Source organism: Leuresthes tenuis, unplaced genomic scaffold (genome assembly GCF_036924035.1).
Source record: "Leuresthes tenuis unplaced genomic scaffold, fLeuTen1.0.hap1 SCAF_13, whole genome shotgun sequence".
Classification (NCBI taxonomy): domain Eukaryota; kingdom Metazoa; phylum Chordata; class Actinopteri; order Atheriniformes; family Atherinopsidae; genus Leuresthes; species Leuresthes tenuis.
The window spans coordinates 17,547,147-17,567,244 of record NW_027325367.1 but is presented as its reverse complement, the minus strand read 5'-3'; the positions used below and the strand labels follow the sequence as shown (position 1 = coordinate 17,567,244).

General features: G+C 39.0%; 1 protein-coding gene across 1 annotated transcript; it reads left to right on the top strand.

Annotated features, from left to right (window-relative positions):
• The first annotated feature begins 120 nt into the window (after window positions 1-120).
• opn8b (opsin 8, group member b) lies at window positions 121-17,007 on the top strand. The gene is made up of 4 exons (XM_072361884.1): window positions 121-190; window positions 10,894-11,187; window positions 14,686-15,011; window positions 16,663-17,007. The coding sequence occupies exons 1-4, from the start codon at window positions 121-123 to the stop codon at window positions 17,005-17,007; spliced, it is 1,035 nt and encodes a 344-aa protein (XP_072217985.1).
• Window positions 17,008-20,098: the final 3,091 nt, after the last annotated feature.

Genomic DNA, 20,098 nt, shown 5'->3' with positions numbered 1-20,098 from the left:
GGACTGAGGGATGTGACACTGGAGCGCATCAGCAGCGGCATATTTTGACTTTTCTACGCTCTACGAAGATCGCATGAGGAACCTTTTTGTCACCTTTTTCGGTTGCTTGCCATCTTTTCAATGGATATCTACGCCTCCACTTTATCACCGGCGCTGGACATCGGCGCAGGCTGCTATCTGCTGGTTTTAAGTAAGTTAAATGACGCGCGTAAACATGACTAAATTAGTTGTTTTTCTCTGTGCCACAGTTTGTTTTTAATAATGCCATGCGTAATTTTTTACTACTCTTGGTTTTGGGATCTTGAGAATAGACATATACTTTTTTTTCACAGGCCATTTTACGCACAGAGGTGATATAATACTATTCGCCTGAGAGCGAGATATTTGCATTCCACTTTACACCATACAACTGAGAGAAATCTCTGACCTGCCTGCCTCATCGGGGAAAACACATTTTATTTTCATGATTACACGTGGCTAAGGCAGGGAAACTAACGCTGCCTATTCAAGTATGTGTGTGTTTATTGTATCAGTAACTAAGAGGGACATAAGTATTAATGTACACACTGAAACAACTGGGTAACTGAAAGTACTTCTCCATTTATTTTCGGGTCATTTGGGTTGGTGTGTGGTCAGGGTTCAAGAGAGGTGCATCCTCAAGAATAACCCCAACTGACCAAAGCAGTTCTGTGTGTGCGGGTGTGTGTTTGTTTGTGGGTCTTAGTGGGGACAGGAAACTGCCGCGACATATGGGAACCTCCTGTTACTACGGAGACCTTATGAATAAATTCTTTTTTTTTTAATGTTAATATTTAGTTTAAGGGTTAGGGTTAGAACGAGATAAGGTTAGGGCACCTCTTCCACACACAGCAGTCTCTGCAGTGGCCAACTATTCAAAGACTGATTTCTAATAAATGCATGGTTTAGGAGGGCATAGTTGCACATTAGCCACTTCAGTGAACATCAATGAGTCGTCCTACACACTGCCACCTGCCTAACAATCTTTGTAAGTGCGCCACACATTTTGCAACCCCAAGATGGCCAATGAAATGTGAGACATGTTGTACAGCTTGTAAGCTTTATGGAAATCATTTCATAGTAAAAGGTCCTTGAAACTATATGATTTATTACATGAAGGTTCATATAAGGAACAATATAATTGTTTAAGTTTACAAATATCAATTTCATTTTCTACAGAAATAATGATGAATCATCTGTCTACTCAGTTGGACACTACTGTTTTATGTCAGTAACAATTTAAAGTATTAGCACCACTTTTTGTAAAGTAACCCCCCACCCCCCCACCCCCCACCCCCCATTAAATCTATTCAGGTTATTAGGTTGTAACTTGTAGTCCTTGTAACATACTATTAGTAGATTGGTTTCATTCAGTGTCAGTTAGTGTCTCTTCAGTTTCCAGAACTCAAGCGCAGAACAACATAGGAAGGTCAAGTGAGCATGATGTTAATGCGGTAATGATGAGTGGCAGCCAGGACGAAAATATATAGAAAAGAGTGGCATTTGCGACTGTAATGATGCAGAGTTGGGGGGATCTGAGGATACAGAAGGGCCAGATGCTGAGAGGACTGAGAATGTACCAGCTGACAAAGCTTAAAGGCATGGAAAAGGCCTTTGTCGTGGGAAAAAGACATCTGAGGGTGTCCTGGAGTGTCTGCTTCCGGGATGTTAGCAATATATCCTTTGGGCCTAGTGGGTTGTGAAGTTGGGTCTTAGCGGATTCGGCTTGGAGCACACAGATGCCATCAGATCCCATCAGATCAGTATCTGGCGAGTGTGGATGCTGGGTGAGCACCTCAGACTCTTTTTTTGTGTTCTTTTTGCCCTCTCTAAGGAGTTTCCGTGTGGCCCACTGATGTCCGGCGGGAGCCTGCTTCTGCAGTGCTCTTATTACATGTGGGATGTGTGACTTTGCTGCAAAGACATTTAGATTATTTGGCAGGAATGCCAGGATGCAGGCTTTTGCAGCAGATCATTATATTGTAATGAGATGAGCTATGTAACTTATATTGCCTGTCAATATTCATACTATAATTATTTGTAAAGGTATAAGATTAGAAATTAAATCTTCTCTGATTGGATTAGAATCAATAAAGCTGATTGTTTCCAATGGAAAAGGGGCTGAGATTGAAAAAGGTGTACTTAATATTTGCCAAGCATCAAAAAGATTAGTGCTAAAAAAAAAGGATGAGGACAGTGTTTCTTTTTAAAAAAGGGTCATCATAAACATTAATGAAATATTTAGACTCAGAATCATGTAGTTTTGATGGTAAAGGCTAGGATAAGAGTGTAGGAAAGACTTTATGTCAGTGGAATGTCCTCATTGGGATATGAAAACAAACGTGTGTATGTCTCATTGAGACATAGAGCTATTATACGTCAAATTGACAGGAAGAACCAGCAGCGACAAGATGCCTCCTGCAGGGTCTCCTCATGTTGCCAGTGTCTGAGAAAAAATAGCAATCGAACACACCACAAAGATTGCTTCTAACTGCTGGCCAGGATCCACGTTCTACACCAATGCAATAAGATGTAACTTACCAGTGTAGAAGGCGGCAGCAGTAGATACTTTATGCAATAGGGAAAACCAGGAGAAAAAGGGAATGAAAAAAAGTTTTCCAATAATGTTTTAGGGGCTGGGTTATTATAAATCATGAATGTCAATTGTTCTTCGGTTTCCTCACTCGACAATGCCGTGTTATTAGAATAGCTTTGCATGTTTTGGAGAATCGAGTACAAAGGGGAAGTTAGCAGTTTGTTTTGTGTCATCACTGCCACCTTCTTTCTTGTGCTCCCATTTGCTACTCTGGACAACAAGTCAGAGGGAGCTCGTTCACCAACAGACCCAGCGGTGATTCGGCAATGTTCGATAGACTGGGAAAAAAAAGGTTGGTAGAGTTCAGCAATAGTGGCAGTGTGTTACACACCAAAATTACAAGAGAGATAGACATTCACCGATGGTCCAGTTGTGCCCAACGGCCAATTATGTGCTCGTTGTGCATGTGGCCCCCGTAATCCTTCTAAGGACCAAATCCAAGTCCTAATAAGGCAGAATGTAATAGGGTTAGGTAATGGTTCAATTTTATGGTTTAGGTTAGGGGTAGGCTAAACACAGGGAATGGAGGTCAGTGCAGTGTCCACATAAGAGTAGCTCTGCATGCTGATGTGTGTATATATACGTGCTGGTTTTTCAATTGACGTATTATTGTATTGAAAAATGCCCACTAACGGTTCAGAAATTACAGCTGAACAAAACCCCAATGTGGTCCACAGAGTCTAGAAGGGGTTGAGCTATTTCTAAGTGCACTTTCACTGCAGGGTGTTTTAGCCTGCTGATATTGACTCAAAATGCCCATGCTGTGAGCTATGCTAGTACTACTTATACAATTGTTGCATATGTCATATTCATTGCAATACTATACATCTAATAGTAAAGCCAAAGCTAACATTTCGATGCACTAAATTTGCACAGTCACATCCTTTCTTCACTGGAGTTCTGTCGTCTAACAACGCTCCAGGAGTTGTAGTAATCAGCTAGCATGACAGACACTGCGACAACCCCCCCGCTATTTCACACATTACATCTGCCTGCAGCCTTGTCAGAACAACCAAAGGCAGACTGACAGATGTACAAAGCATAATGGAAGATGGAAGATAGCATCTTTGGCCAAACTGTGCTTAAATAAGGGAATGAGCAAACATAGACTGCTGTCTCCCTGGTAAAGGAACAACAGAGCAAAGCAATGAAGGTTTAAAATCAAAAGACATAATTTGATCAAAGTTTCACATCGTGAAGAGAATTTGGTTTCTCAAATGGAAAAAGGGCATCCTGGCTAGTGGCATTCATACCAGTTAAAGGAACTCAATAATATAGGAACCATGCTCTGTTTTATTCCAGTTTTAAATAAAATTATGTGAAGAAATCCAAATGATTTCATTATGTCAGAGCATTCATTCATCATAATCATTACATATCTTATCTCCATCCAGTTCTCTCCACCACACAGAGGGAATACACAACCCTATCATTACCATTGAAATTGAGTCGGACATCAGCACTAATGGGACTGTTCCGATTTGGGTTATTGGAGGAGGCTATGCTCTTTTCAGGACGTTTACATAATTACAATGAAGTCTGGCACAATGAGTTTCATAGCTATATGACAGATGCAGAACAATCGCACAGGAGACACTATAATGTGTGCTTTATTCTTTATTCTGTTGTATTCTTGTTTTGTTTCAAGTGTTTCTGTTCTGTTTATGCCCTGTTTAGCTTCTGGCTTTTGTTTCACCAAGTCCCTAGTTTAGTTAAGTGCAGTTAGCTCTGCTAGTATTCGTATTCATGTTTCTCTTAAGTTTGTATTCCAAATATGTTCTGCTTATTCTCCAGATACTTTCAGTCTTTGGTTCAGTTTAAGTTACTCTGTTCTTGTCATTAAGCCAAGATGCATTCAGGGGTGTTTCCTGTTTATCACTCACCTGCTGTCACTCAACTTTTCAACCCTCCCAGCATTTATAGCGCTCAGGTACTCTAACTCAATAGACAGTTCGCTGTTGTAGTTTCCCCCATGGTTATTCTGTCTGGCTGTATCTTGTACTCAGTGTTTAGTTTGTTAGGTTGTTAAGAGTTTCTTGTGCTTCTGGATTTCCTGCCTGACAATGCCATTAGTTTGGGTTTGTTAAATAATGATTGTTTTATTCATTATCCGTCAGCCTCTCTGCATTTGGGTCTATCAATCCTCTACCATGTATCAAAACAATCCAACCCTTCCACCGGAGTGTTCAGGGGCTATTTGGATGGTTCTCTCAATCTTTGCAAGAAAAGGGGCAATCCCTGAAAAATCTAGGGGTATGGGCAAGTAAGGGCAAGTAAGATTGGGCCAAATTCTATAGTAGTGGCTGACACCTGATTACACACTCTTGCAGACACATAGATTTGACCTCTTCATTCTAAAACCAACCAACTTTGACAATCTGAACAGATCTAGTCTAAAACCAGCAAATTTCGTGTCTTTGCACTGTTAGATTATGTTTCAGTAACCTCTGTATCACATTGTAGCTCCTCTGCTCAGTATAATCAGGGTGTCAGTGTACAATTATGTGCAGACATGTGAAAAGGCCTGTTCACAAGGTTTACATTGGCACAGTCTTAGCTCCCATTGCCACGTAAATAGGTAAAATAATGGCATATATTATGACATCAAAGCAAACATGACAGTATGACAACTGTCTGTCCATGCATGACATCACATTTGAAGTAAGTGGAATTCTTTGCTCTGCAAAGCCTTTTCCCAAAATGTTTCATTTTCAATGCTTCAAAACTTCACTTGCATGTAAACGATGGGTAAAAAATTAATATAAAAGCTTTGTTTGTCAAAATACACCTGGATAAGGCCTCAAACTGTGCTTGACTACATCACTCAAATTGGCTATGTGTGTACATTACTGTCAGCATGAATGCATGTCTGCACTCAAAATAGAAACTTTAAACATAGAACTGCATGATTAGAGACAATGTATAAGTCTACATAACTTCTACATAACTGACCTTGTGCAAGTGGGGCCTAAAATGAAAAATCTTTGTCCCTCTCAAGGCTAAACGCTGATACAGAGAGGATGACTAGGGACTGCTAATTGAACTAAAGAAAAAAACTTTGTGTGTTGGGGTTAGCGTTGTCACTTCACAGCAAAAAGGTTCCTCATCCAAATCCCTTTTGGGGCTTTTCAATGTGGAGTTTGTATGTTCTCCCTGTACATGTGTGGGTTCAGCTACTCCTGCGTCCTCCCACCATCTAAAAATACGCATGTTAGGTTAATTGGTGATTCTACAATAACCGTAAGGGTGACTTTGAGCTTGAATGATTGTCTCTGTGGGGGTCTTGTAATGGATTGGTAAGCCATCCAGGATCTACCCCGCCTGTCACCTTATGGCAGTTGGGATAGGCTTCAACCCTGGACTGGAATAAGCGGGTATAGAAAATGGATGGAAATAAGTAAATATAGTAAAAGATGGATACAAGCTTGGTTAAGCGGCTTAATGACTCTCAAGAGAAGTTCGATTTGAGGCCCTTTATTGGAACAATGCATCACATGTATGACATGATCTTTGTCGCAAAGTGCATAAGCATGCACTGGCATTTTAGGAAGACTAGGAAAATTCTAAATATAGGGCTACAGCTCATGGATTCAAGCAGTCTGTTCTATATGACATAACTGTTCAAACAATAAATGGAGATATTAACTGTCGATTAAACACTTGAAAGAGTCTTTGCAAAAGGTCTAAAGATCATCCTCCCCTCATATTTTTAAAACATGAGGTTTGAAAACAATGATTAATTTCCGTGGATTAATTCAGCTAAGAGACAGTGTAGAGGACTCTACACGTGTCGGTTTTGTGGATTGTATTTTTTCTTTTGTTTGATATTAATGTTTAATATCTATCAATCCCCCATTCTGTACTGCTCACCTTTCCCCTACCAATGCCCCCACTCACCCCTTCTCTGACATAATCCTCTTTCAGTCAATATTGTGCCATTATGGCATTATAGAGCTCTGTTAGGATTAGGATGACGAAACCATCCTCCATTTATATATCTGTCTAAATCTGGTACAAAGGACTGATTACCACTAGTTTGTTGAACAGTTGCCCCATTTCTCACCCACCCTTGTACAAGTGAGTGTACGATCATTATGCATAAAGCTGATCTGTGATCTTCCTGTCATGCTCTATTTAAATTTGTTTGACATTCATGAAATTACTTTACTGCATTTGAATGCCGTGCATAGTCCTACTTATTTTCTGTATGGAGAGGAGCACAGGCAGTTTCGCATCGGTGATGTTTGTTAAATCACTACCTTTCCATTTTGCTCCTGGTGATTTAAAAAAAAAAGGTATGTTTGGTGAGTTGGAAGCAATAGCATTAAATGTATCGAAATGTGATTTTAAATTTCATAACCCTAATTTACATTATTAAAAATGAGCTTTTAAAATGTGAACTCCTCCATACCTCTAATGAGTGGCTGTGTAACTGTCAAAGACCCATTCTCCTTGTAGACCTGAGCAGTGAGGGTAACGTTGCGTTTCCCCATTGATTCTTTTTTGTTCTTGCGCAGTGAGTGGTTTGAGCTGTTGGCTTGGATGCACTTCTTTCAAAGTAATTTTCAGTGAGCTGGAAGTTGATCGGGTCACTGGGCTTTGTGCTTTAACAGTTCCACAGAGGATCCGGTGGGAGGTCCAGGGTTCAAAGTTAATTTTGGGGAGGTAGAGAGTCAGAGAAAGGAAGCTTACACGTTGAAGCAGTCTGTCACAATTTTTGTGGAACAGAAAAGTACCGTTAAACTTGGTCTTCTAGTTAGATATAATCAAATTAAGGTTTAGGTTGAGTTCTAAGTTAGTAGAAATTTGTACATTTTTGGTTGCTTCCCTGGTTAAACATCATTACTAATGGAGCAAAAAAGCTTTAGTTGAGGGATTTTTTTCTCCCTTTTCATAGAAATGACATGACTAAAAATGGTCATTTAAAAATGAGCTAACTTAAGCAGTGCTTGGGACAGCCTGTTTAATTGAAATGGCTTTTTGCCTCTAAGCTATCTGACTGTCTACCTGCTTAAGTTATATTCCCTTGTACTAGTTCACTAAAAAGCTTGTTAGCTTGTTTTTAATTTCTTACAATGTCATTAAGAGTGGCGAAGATCCATGAGCAAGGTGGTCCTGTTGGGGAAAGGATGCTTAGAAAAAACACTCAACCCTGGAAACTGGAGCTGAACTGGCTCAGCTGTTAGCTAAATTAGCAAAAACAGAGCACCATATGCTAGCTTTGATTAGAGGTGATTAGCCTTGAGCCAGGCAGATCAAGCTTCAAAGTTCTCACACTTTTCACATGTTTTATGTTGTGCATCGTTTGATTTCTGTTAATATGCTCACATTTAGCAGATTTTCAGTCCAATCTAAGGGGGATACTACTTACATAACTGTCACCTATGAGCATTTGGAAAGTAAGTTGAGAAGACAATTAAAAAATAATTAGGTGACGTGTGAAAAGATATGGAGATTTAATTAAAAAGTGAGAGTCGTTTTTTGTTTCTTTTTCATTGACTAAATGAAGACACAGTTTTAATGTTCACATTAAATCATGTAAGATTATTAATTTACAAAGCTACACAGCTAATTTTCTTCATTTGGAAACACCAACGCACCATTTTAATAATTTAGGCAAAGTAAATGGGGAAAAACCAATAGTGGAGGAGTGAACCTGGTGTGAGAAGATGTGCTGATGATAAGAAATGTGGCAAAAAAACAAGTTAACTTGTAGACTTAATTTCAATTATTGCTTACCCTGAATGTGGCCTTACCTCATATCTGGTTGCTATCAGAATATTGTTGTTCGTGTAGATGTAGCCAATTAACTAGACTAAAATCAAACAAAGAAATCAAATGGGTTGCTACCTCTACTCTAAAATCAGACTATGACAGCTTTAAAAACACTATCAGAATCCATACACACAGGGCAAATATTTTAAGCACTGAATACATTTAGTTTCTTCTCTATCTTGCAACACCATTGGGAAGACATATGATCTGAAATCCTTCTGTAACCACTGCCTTACTATGCCTGTGAAAGACATTGGGAGGAGGTGTAAATCCCAGGATTATTGTCCATGCACTATAGATGATCATGTGGGCTGAGGTGAAAACAATAAATTTTTAAAGACACAATGTGTTCTTATGTGTTCATAAGCCGATGTCTTCATCTTCTATGTCAGACACTTCGTTCTGCAACTGGAATTAATGACAGTAATAACTAGAATAATGAAAGCAAAAGTATACACTTTTCTCTGAACTGTATGAATATGTCAATGTGTCCATCAAACACAGCATCGTATGCCTATGTAGAGCAGCTGGGCAAGAACTAAAGTGCACTGTGAGAGAATAAGTACTTTAAGTGTCACTGTTCCATTTCAGCAAGAGAGGTGTTCCATTTTAATGTCACATAATCAGTCTGATGTGATGATGACTTTTACATGTTAGAGGTGTAAAAAATTAACGTTCTTATGATCAGTTTCAGGGTCTGCTGATAGCTCTGAGTCTCAAAAGGCTCGAACGAGACAAATGTTCTCATAGTATGTGAATGATAGATAATTTAGTGTTGAAACAAATCCAACTACCACCTCCCTTTTTGGGTGAATTCAGACAGAGTGGGCTACTGGGCTGATTCTGAAGATGGTGTTCCAAGACCCAGATTCGTGCTGCATTACACAAACTGAGGCACGTCTAATTAATTAGGAGAGAATTTTTTTCCTCGTGAACAGAAAATATATTAAAATGATCCTTTATAAATCTGCTTCATACATACACAGAGGAGAGGCTGGAGGGAAGTGGTGCAAAGATCTGTAGCTCCCAGTGAGTTCTGAAATCTATGAGTTGACCATCAGATGGGTTGCTTACAGTTTAAACACACACAGAGATTTTTTTTTTTTTTTGTTGGAGTTTGTCAGATTTGTTGTTGTTTTTCAATCCCAGAACTATCAACTGTCCTTTAGCTATTGCTACATATTCAGCAGGCATCTGATTTTTTTCAGTAAGTCTAGCAGCACAGCTCTGTGGAAACACGGTTACAAGTAAAGGTCATGCATTTAGCACCTCCCGCCCTGTGTTTGTTCTACGCTTTCTCTCACCCTATACACATTACACGCATGACAGATCAGTGCTCTCCGAACACAGGTTGTGATTATGTTTGGGCTGTTTTAATGTGTATTCAAACTGTGTTCAGCCTGTGTGTCGGTCCAGAAGGAGCATCACACAGCGCAGAGCATCAGGGGTCTGATAACAGCAAAGAAAGAATAAGAATGCACTTAAATCAGGAAGTGATAGATGATAAAGTGGGTAATGCTCCAGTAAGCTCGGACGAATAAGCTCATGCCCTGCCCTGACATTGTGTGCTTTTTCATATTCGGTGGATTATTCACAGGAGAATAGTAAGCTTGACTTCTGCGGTGATGCAGTCAATGTTGTACAAATACAGAAGATTTATTGCAGTGAAATTATCCAGCAAATTCAGCCACACACAGATGGGACGATCTGTGATTTATGCAGTGAAGACAGACACAGCATGGACATAGCTACTGTGATGTTTGTCTGCCTTCAAACCTACTATAGTTCCTTGTTTTACTTTGGCTGTATTAAACTTGAGTTTTACCAGCTGAGGCACTCTTTCACTCAGCGGTTGAGCTATATTGGTGCAGGGAAGATGTCCTCGTTGAGCCACCGCTAGTATGTGGCTCTTTGTACCAACCAAACGGAGGCAGCGCCTGTACCTTAAAACACACCCCCGGCTCGCCTCGGCCAGGCAGCCTCAACCCCATCTCGAACAGGCAGTTAGAAAAGGGCTGCAGATGATGTGAAGGACAGATTTGACTGAGAACTCAATGACGACACAATATATACCCATTGGGTTGAGGTCACAGCACTCCCAAGTTGCCCACCCATTAGAAATGCTTTACTTCAACACTAGTGTATCATTTAAACAGAGGACTTATTTTTGCACAATATCACTCCCCTACAACTGTCATAAATTAACTATAGATGCCAACAACATTTTTGTATCATTGTAAAGATTCTTGTTTTTATTCTGATATTGGGTATTTTAACATAGGGGTCTGTGGGGATTGACTCTTTTTTGCAATCAGTTATTTAAAGCACTGCTGTTACTGGTTTCATTTTTCTGCTCTGGAGATTGTTGATTGGCAATGAAAAGGCATCCACTTCTGAGGTAGTTTCCAGTTCACATAGGGTCATTACCATGAAAATGGAAGATCACTGTTCAATCTGTTTCCTTTTCTTTCCCCACTGTCTTCTCCTCCTCCTGTCTGTCTCAGCTGTGCTCTCCATCGTGGGAAACCTGCTAGTCCTCATCATGGCTTTCAAAAGGTCATCAAGGATGAAGCCGCCAGAGCTTCTGAGTGTGAATCTGGCAGTGACGGACCTGGGAGCAGCTGTCACCATGTACCCCCTGGCCGTTGCCTCCGCCTGGAGCCACCACTGGCTCGGGGGAGATGTATCCTGCATTTACTATGGCCTAGCAGGCTTTTTCTTTGGCGTTGCCAGCATCATGAACCTCACTGTCTTGGCCATTGTGCGCTTCGTAGTGTCCCTCAATCTGCACTCTCCCAGTAAGTAACTCTTGGTTTCAAAATGCTGGTTAAAAATTCAACTGGGATATTAAGATTTAACATTGTCAAGAAGGTTCACAGCAAAAGCTTAATGCAGCAGCCTCTAAACCAAAGTGATACATCAGTCTCACATTGCTGTGACAACCTTATTCGCACAATAGATGACAATAACATCCTTAGTCACAGAAGACTCTCAACAGTGGCAAGTGTTAAAGCAAGCACTAAATATATGAACCCTTTTAGTGCTTAAACCTAAATCTGTTCCACTGGATTGATGCATTACAATTACAGATTCATGAGCAAAAAACAGTTCAAAGGATTTCTGAATGACTCTCCAAGAATTTTATTGACTGAACTTCAAAAAGGAAAAGCGACAAATCCACTTTGCATGACAAGACGGCAGTTGGCTGCTTCCGTGTTTCCACCCCACATGAATATTTAAAATGATCCTTAACTGGAAAAGGGACATGTCAACACTATGTTTCAGTTCTTAAAAAAGCATTTACTGTGAGATTTGTAAGAGCTGCCTGCTACGCTCATCTGTCTGAATAACTTATTTTCTCATTTCACATCTTACATTTCTGGGTTACTTGATCAAAGCAGTAACTTGATATTGTGGCAAATGCTTTCGTACATTGAGTCAAATAGCGAGCAAATATTCAGTTAAGCTTGGCTTAAATACTGGAAACAGGTGTAAATGGAACTTTTCAGAGACACAGTGGACAGCACACAAACATTTTGGCGCCCCTGGTCAGAATTTCACTGCTAAGTGAGTAAAAGATGAGCCGATCTCTAAAAGGGATGAAGCTGAAGATTAAACATTTTTCTTTCTCTCTCTATGTTAAGTATGACTTTAGAGTGAAAAGTGAGAGGAGCACTGAGCAGAAGTACGGACAACCCAAGAGTTTTGAGCAGTCAGATAATTTCATTTGTAATGATTTATGTCTTTGACCTTCATTAGCTCGTTAGTTCTGGAACTTCACTGTTATGAAAGGCTGTGTAAAGCAAATGTCATGGCCTTATGAACACTCCTAAAACCTTGTTCCAATAATCAGTAGCTATGAGTTTCTCTTAGCAGCTGCCCAATACTCTTAGCATTGAAATGACAGATATCCACAAAGCAATAGATGGCAGAAAGATTCTCTCGCTGGGTGTTTTCAGGTAGCTGCTTTCACAGTAGAGTACGGCTTGAAGAATTGTTAGAAAGGCTAATCACATTTAGAGCCGAGGATTCTCGCTCAGAGGTACAGCAGTCAGTTGGCGAGTGGATGTCCCGTTTGATTTAAAGAGCATAGGTCATTTCCATAAGGCCGTTTGAAATGTTCTTAGAGTGGAGGTGCAGCTAAAATGGGACTTTTTGGTGAAAATGAGTACTCCAGCCAACGGGCCTTATCCCCATCTGTGAAGCATGGTAGTGGCAGTATCATGGCTTGGGCCTTTTTAACTGCATCGGAGCCAGGACAGTCTTCTATCACTTATGGAGAAACTAACTGATTCCAGTGAGCATTTAACAACATGTTGATACATCCTTCAACAACAGCCTTTAGAGGACCTCTTTCTGCAAGTCATTATTCACAGCATTTTTCTAACTAATCAGGGGTCATGTCCTTAAGGAAAGGATACTGATTGTCATCACCTCAAAATTCACTGTTTGTTGCAACTGAATTACAGGGAGAGAGAGAAATAAAGACATTGACAAAATATCAGGCTTGTCTTTTGCATTCAGATGCTGTTGACATGGCAGCTCTGTACAAGCAGAAATAACAATGTGAGCACTTGACTGTTGAAATGAGCAGATCACAGTTTATGTAAACACTTGAGACTTGGACCATTTAAATCAGGTATGATTACCAGTGCAACAGCAACAACACCACGGAGAGCATAGGACAAATTCACCGTGAATGAGGTCTTATCAACAAAGGGCACGAGGAGGAAGACAAGACGGCGTTGCAAATAACAAGTAGCAAATCAATTTGCATCTCATCTGCGCTGTTTAGCAATTGGTTTGAAAGGCAGAAACACAGGTCCATTAGTCCTTCAAGATATTGATAAAACAGATAAATGTCAGTAAAAAAAAAGAAAACAAAAGCAATCTGAAACAACAAATATAGGTCAAAACAATTCTGTGCCAATCTATGGACCCATCTAAGAGATTACTAACCCACTGTGATGGAGTGCTATTACTGTAGATCAGAATGAAATGGATTTTCATTTTTAACATTTTGGGATATTACATCCACAGGTTCTCAATGTTTCAAGCTCATTTCAATCTCCTTTTGGACTTTAAAAAAAAAAAATTGTCCAATGCTCTCCATGTTATGATGATGTTTCCAGCGTGTTGGATTAGTTCACCCAGGCTACATAAGCTATTTCTCTCCATGTGAAGGCCTTCTGGAATATTTATGAATGTCATCACATATTACTGTTACTGCCTGTTTGAATATACTTTGCATATATTTACAGACATGCTCCAAAAATGCAGCACATAAGGTTTTTTGATTTATTCAGACATAATTTTAGCCCATTTTAATCATGTCTAGCTGATGAGTGCATTTACAAGATCGTTTGCTTTTTATTGCTTTTAATCCCAGAACACATAAATCTGCAGAGGGTTGGGATTTGTTGCAGTGATGATGGTCTCACAACCAAAATATTCACTTGTTTTAAAATGTTTGGATATATGTTTTATTTTAAAATTTCCACACAGATGGCCATTAAGCTGAATAGCTTTGATTATTCTCCAAAATACAGATTCAAGCCATCTACATCAATTATATTATTTTGAATTAAACATCAAAGCCAGTTGTATAGTGTCAACTGCTTTGACCTAAAATGTGATTATTGTACATTAACAAGTCCCCCTCTAGGCCATGAACATGTCTAAACAAATCATGGGGTTATTGATTCATAGCACACATGAATTTGTTAAAGCGATGCAATAGAGCAGTTCCTCAAACTTGATAAAATGTTGTATTTCCTGCAGCAATATCTATTTAATCTCTGCTGACTTTCATCCCTGCTTTTTCTTTATAGAAAAATAGATCATTAGAACACTATGAGGAAGTTAAGGTATTACTTTTACGAGGCTGCAAACATAAGACGGTGAAGAAGAAGAAAATGGGGGGGGGGGGGGGCAGTGATTTGGAAATAAAAAAGAAGGAAAAAGTGCAAACATGAAAAATAAAACAAAAAGCAAATTGGTACTAGTAGGGACACAAACTCCAGTCTCCTTGGTGAAAGTACAAATTTTTTCTTGTGTTATCACTATAGCTTCCCACCTGTAAACGTACACGTTGTTGGGGGTGGACCACAAAACATTTAGGAATCTTACAATCTTACTGCCTTTATCATGATGTGGATATATTTTGTTCAGTGCATAATTAAGCGTAACTATTACATATTTTGAAATGATGCATACTGATGAATGACTGACAGCACTCGTGTAATGTACAGCTTATTGAAGAAGACAATGACCAACCTTTGTTTTTCTCTCTGCAGAGGAGAAAATCAGTTGGAAGAAGGCAAAGATATTGTGCATTTGGACGTGGCTGTATGCTCTAATCTGGGCTCTGTTTCCCATTCTGGGCTGGGGCCAGTACGGGCCGGAGCCCTTTGGCCTGTCCTGCTCACTTGCCTGGGGACAGATGAAACACAAGGGCTTCTCTTTTGTCATCTCCTTATTCTCCTTCAACCTGGTCATGCCCAGTGTCATCATCATCTGCTGCTACTTTGGCATTGCTATGAAGCTTTATTTCACCTACAGAAAATCAGGAAACAGCAACCACGTGCCCAATATTGTCAAACTCCACCGGAGGCTGTTAATAGTAAGTTGGTCTCTTTTAATAATAGAACTGTAATATTGTTAAACTGGGGTTTGGGGACGCACTTAATGGCCAACTGGGAAAAATCCAACAAAGACTGCCCTCCCAAATACAACCTCTTGTGATGTGTGCTCACGGAACCCAAAAGTATGTGCATTTACATTAGAAGAATATATGACCTCTTGTTCTTGTGAGAATTGCTGCATATGAAGTGTATAAATGAAGGTACCCCTAAGTATAATTGTTTTCTATCCTTAACAAAGTGAAATTCTTGGCTAAACTGAAGCAGGAAGTGACAAAGGTTCATTGTAATGTTGTGTTTACATGCATCCAAGACAACCAGCAAAATGGTGACCATGAGGATGACAGTTGCATTTTAAAACCATGATCTTTTTTCTTTTTTTAACCCAAACTAAGTAGTTTTGATTTCAAGCCCTAACTAAGAAGTGCTATTGCAACCAGGAAGTGGCAAATGTGTTTGAGTAAAGTTCTGTCACGTTACTGTTTGAATCTATTTCAACCACTCGGGCTCCTGCTGATTTTAAATGTATGCAGTTTTCGGGACTTATTTGGGCATCAAACAGTCTGCCTTAGGGGCTGAATTTGCTGGAGCGATAATACCTTGTCAAACTGGTAGTCATTTCAAATATCTGCCACCTGTGAAGAATTTATAGGTGGAATGACTTATTTTGAAATAATTTTATCCCCTTGCTTGACTCTGAGGCTTCCACAAACATTTTTTAAATTTTTTTTTACCAAAGGCCATATTGAGCTGATCTTAGTGTGATGACGATAACACACAGTTTAAGAGCAGCAAACCTTATATGTCAGAGGTTTAAATACCACCTGTCTCTCACTGGGGTTTCTGATAATTACCAACTTAACTTAAAGGAGTGGTAGACATGGGGGTGTACTTTTTTAAAAATTGTTAATTGTACGTGCCATTCAAATGATTGAATTACTTTATTGTCATTGCATAATGAATACAAATTTGATGTTATTCTCTAGGATTTGTTTGATTATATTTTTATTATTATGTTTTTATTATCTTTATATATAGAATCAAGTTGCTTGTTTAAATATGTTGAAATGTCAATAATCTCCATGGGGTGTAAGTCTCTTGGGATGAGCCTCTAGTCTCACAACTACTCTGGCTCCTTCAAATCTGGATAGTTAGCTGGTGTACAGCAATCTATTGACTATACTGAAGAGTCTTGGGCTTTAAACTATTCCAAGATTTTTAAATGCGTTCCCTTATACCACTGGAATCTTGCTTCAGCGGTATGTTTTGGGTCATTGTAATTTTGACCGAATCAGATTATCCTCAAGAATTAGCCAGTATTTAGCACCATCTATCATTCCTTAGAATTCTGACCATTTTCCCGGGCCTTAGCATTACAGTCATCCTCACAGCATGATTCTGCCACTGCCATGCTACACTGTGGGGATGGTGTTCTCAGGGTAATGGTTACAGCTCAGTTTTAGTTTCATCTGACCTGATAATGAACTAGTATTCTGAACTAATAATGCGCCCTCTGATGGTAATTGGGAGCACTAGATTTAAGTTTAAGATTTCCTAGCAAATGAGGGCTGTACTTTTCCAAGAAGCTGTATTTGGACTTTTCACTAACACTGTTCCCTTTTCTTATTGCAGATTGCTGTCTTAATCAGCATGGGTTTCATAGGCTGCTGGACGCCGTATGGTTTAGTAAGCCTCTGGTCTATTTTCCATGACAGTAGCAAAATCCCACCTGAAGTCAGCCTGTTGCCATGCATGTTTGCAAAGAGCTCCACAGTATACAATCCTATGATCTACTACTTCTTCAGCCAGAGCTTCAAAAGGGAGGTAAAGCAACTACCATGGCTATGCCTAGGCTCTAATCCATGCCACATGTCCAACAGCGTCAACGACAACAACATTTACATGGTTAGTGCCAACGTCAAGACTAAAGAAGCACCACAAGAAACTTTGCAGGAGATCATGGAATCAAGACAGTGACTTTTGGGTTGAAAGACTTGGCTGTTTTATTGGAACATACTTCAGAAAAAAGACTGAGGTGATATGTAAACGGTGGGAACATTTGAGATATCATAATGTTTTGTATCTTGCAAACATTGTCAGAACAGAACGCTTTCTAACTGGTAAGGTAATATAACATAACAGGGTAATAATGGCCTTGCTCGTGAATGGCCAGGGTGGTTCAGAGTAGTGATTGCACAATATTAAATGCTGTGAATGTTCAGCCAACAAAAACTATAGAATTTGAGTTAATTTAAGCTTGGAGTTGGCAAAACCCCTTTATATCATTGCAGCCCCCCCCCCAAAAAAAAAAATGTACTCTCTGTTGAGTAAACCTATGTTATTGATGAACTGGCCAAAGCAAACAGCTTTCGGGTTTGTCATTTATCACATGTTTACACTGTCATAGAGCAAGATGTGAAACTGCCTGAGAAGCGGCGGCCACGCATGATCAAAGAAAAGAATAAAAAAAAGTCAACAATTGTAACCAAAGTTTGTACAGAGAAATGCAACAAAAACATTACATTAAGCATGGATAGAGGCAGTGTTTACTTTAATGATTCAATTTGATGTTGTGAAGGAATTTTTCTGTCCTCAGGCAGTGTTTTCTTTTGTACTGTCTATTTCAGGGACAGTTGTGCTGTCCTTGAAGGTCAAACTTATCCTGTCCCCAACAGCAGTTTATGTTGAGAAACAATTTGTAAAGATATGATGGACCGTGCTTCCGGTGTTCTGACTAAACCATGTGTTACAATGTGAATAAATACAGCCTGCAAGGAAAATAACCTTAAAATTATGACTGGTATTATGTAATGGTAACTAGTACCGCTTTGCTCTGTTCTTCATATTATCATTTTTCAACCATATTTCTGCTGATAATATTTTGTCTTCTGAAAGTTAACGTGCTTCAACTGTTTTTTTAAAATAAATTGAGACACCAAAGTCAGTATTTGAAAAAGAGAAAAATACAGTACATACAAAAAATATATACATACTGCATCATGCGAAATTCAGTTTGTTTGATTTTGAACATAATTACATCTACATTGTGAAGAGACCTAGAAACTAAATAAATCTAATAGCACAGTGCCATTTTGACTTTTGTTCAGCAGCGACCTCACAAGTCCACAAGTTTTCTCTCCTAAGTGCAACCACTTCTGTAAACTTACTTTTATTCTTGGTGGCACTGTCTCCATAGTATCAAAACAATAGTGTGACACCTTGTATGCCTGAAAGGGTTAACGTTACCATTAGCTTCAATTATATGGCGTCAGACTACAACTCAAAACTGTTGATGAACAATCAGAAGAAGAACAAACTTTAATCGAGCAACATGAATTGGTTGTGTGTTGCCGTACTTTGATGTTGCCTTCTGTGCTTCATTGAAACTAAACTTATATAGCTGGCAGTCTCTGGTGGTACACATGAAAATGAAATGGTCAGGATGAAAGTTATTTTGGAAATGGAAATGCATGTTTGTTATACATTTGTTTGACAAGAATATGAGAGGCACTGCCATTAAATGTTGCAGCCCACTTCTGGATGCAGCGCAGGCAGCGACAGCTCAGCATTCTTTGAAAAACAAATATCTTTATAAAAATGTGTTGGGAGAAATTGTGAAAGTTTGTTTGTTTTGATAGCTTTACCACCTTTGCAGCACAAGTTACATAGTCTGGTTCAGCATTCTATTAACGGACATAAATTCTTCTATGGCACCCCAACCTTTTGATGAAAATTTGATGCAGATCTATGATGCCGACAGCCATATTGCTGCGTTGGGAACAGAGAACTCCAGTAACATCCCATGTCATATGATAGAAATATATAACTAGGAAAGTTTTTTTTTTTTAGGATCCCAGTTGTGCTGTGTTAAGCTGTAAAACACAGACATGGTTCCAGATGTTGGTAACAATGCAAATATTCCATCCATCCATCCATCCATTTTATATACCAGCTTAATCCAGATCAGGGTTGCAGCTGTCACTGGGCAAAGTACCCTGGACAGGTTGCCAGTCCATCACAGAGACAAAAGAGACAAGCAACCCTATGCTTACATTCTTTCAAGCAAATTATGCTAATGTTGGTACTTCATGTAAACCATGTTAAGCTCTCTATATCTTTAAAAGGCAATTATTTTGAAAGTGGTTAACTGTTCTTAAGCATTTGATGCCATCAGAAATGGCAGCATCTGTCAGCCAACTTCTGATGAAACAGAGTACAAGTGGCCTTAAAGCTTTCATTAGCCTACTTTTTGTTCACTAGAACCCATCTTAAAATTGATCACTTTGATCCCTTCTGTGGTGTTAATGCTTTCAGTTATTACAAATGCCATCTTTATTGCTTATAATCGGTAAAGTCAACATTTGTGAATGAACTATATATAAAGTGTTGTGTTGTCGGCTGTGGTACTTAAAGATAATCAAAAAAGTGAAGAAAAAAAACAATCATGACTTGGGTCACAAAACCTGTGGAATCTGTGAAAAACACAAATGCCACTGAATGGATACTCAGGGTGTCCGGTGCATTTCTGAAATTCCGAGGCACAATGCGATGCACAAACCACAATTAAAACAGTCTCTGATAAAAGGAGTGATTAAAAAAAAAAGCCTTGTTTGTGGAGACACTTAATGTTTTGAAAGCTTGATACTGTTGGGCCTACAAGTATGCCATGAATCCTTTTGTTAATGTTGAGCCATTTGCCCTTAATATTGGAGAATGAGAGCTAAAAAAGTAACTTCTTTTGAAGTAGGCAAGTCATCGCACAAGCATGGTCTGTTATGCTCAAGTAAACACTATTTCACATTGTGTAGTATTGAAAATTAGCATGTTTCAAGGCATTTTCATTCCCTGTTTTTCATTAGTGACACCCATGTTTTCCAAATAAATGTGAAATTTTATTTTTGTTTTATTTTTTATTTGAATTTTGTTGTGCAGTGTTCTTTTTTTTTCTTTGATCTCGTAACTGCTGTTGAGAGTACTTATATTTTTTAAAAATATGTGAATGTAGAGCTCTGACCCTTGAGCATATTTATGTACACAATTCATTGGTCATGTCTGAGAATAAACACAT

Excerpts from the sequence above, each read along its gene's own strand:
- opn8b (XM_072361884.1), top strand. The coding sequence starts at position 121 with ATGGATATCTACGCCTCCACTTTATCACCGGCGCTGGACATCGGCGCA. Across the intron at positions 11,188-14,685 it reads CCTCAATCTGCACTCTCCCA|AGGAGAAAATCAGTTGGAAG; the intron begins GTAAGTAACTCT and ends TTCTCTCTGCAG. Across the intron at positions 15,012-16,662 it reads TCCACCGGAGGCTGTTAATA|ATTGCTGTCTTAATCAGCAT; the intron begins GTAAGTTGGTCT and ends TTCTTATTGCAG.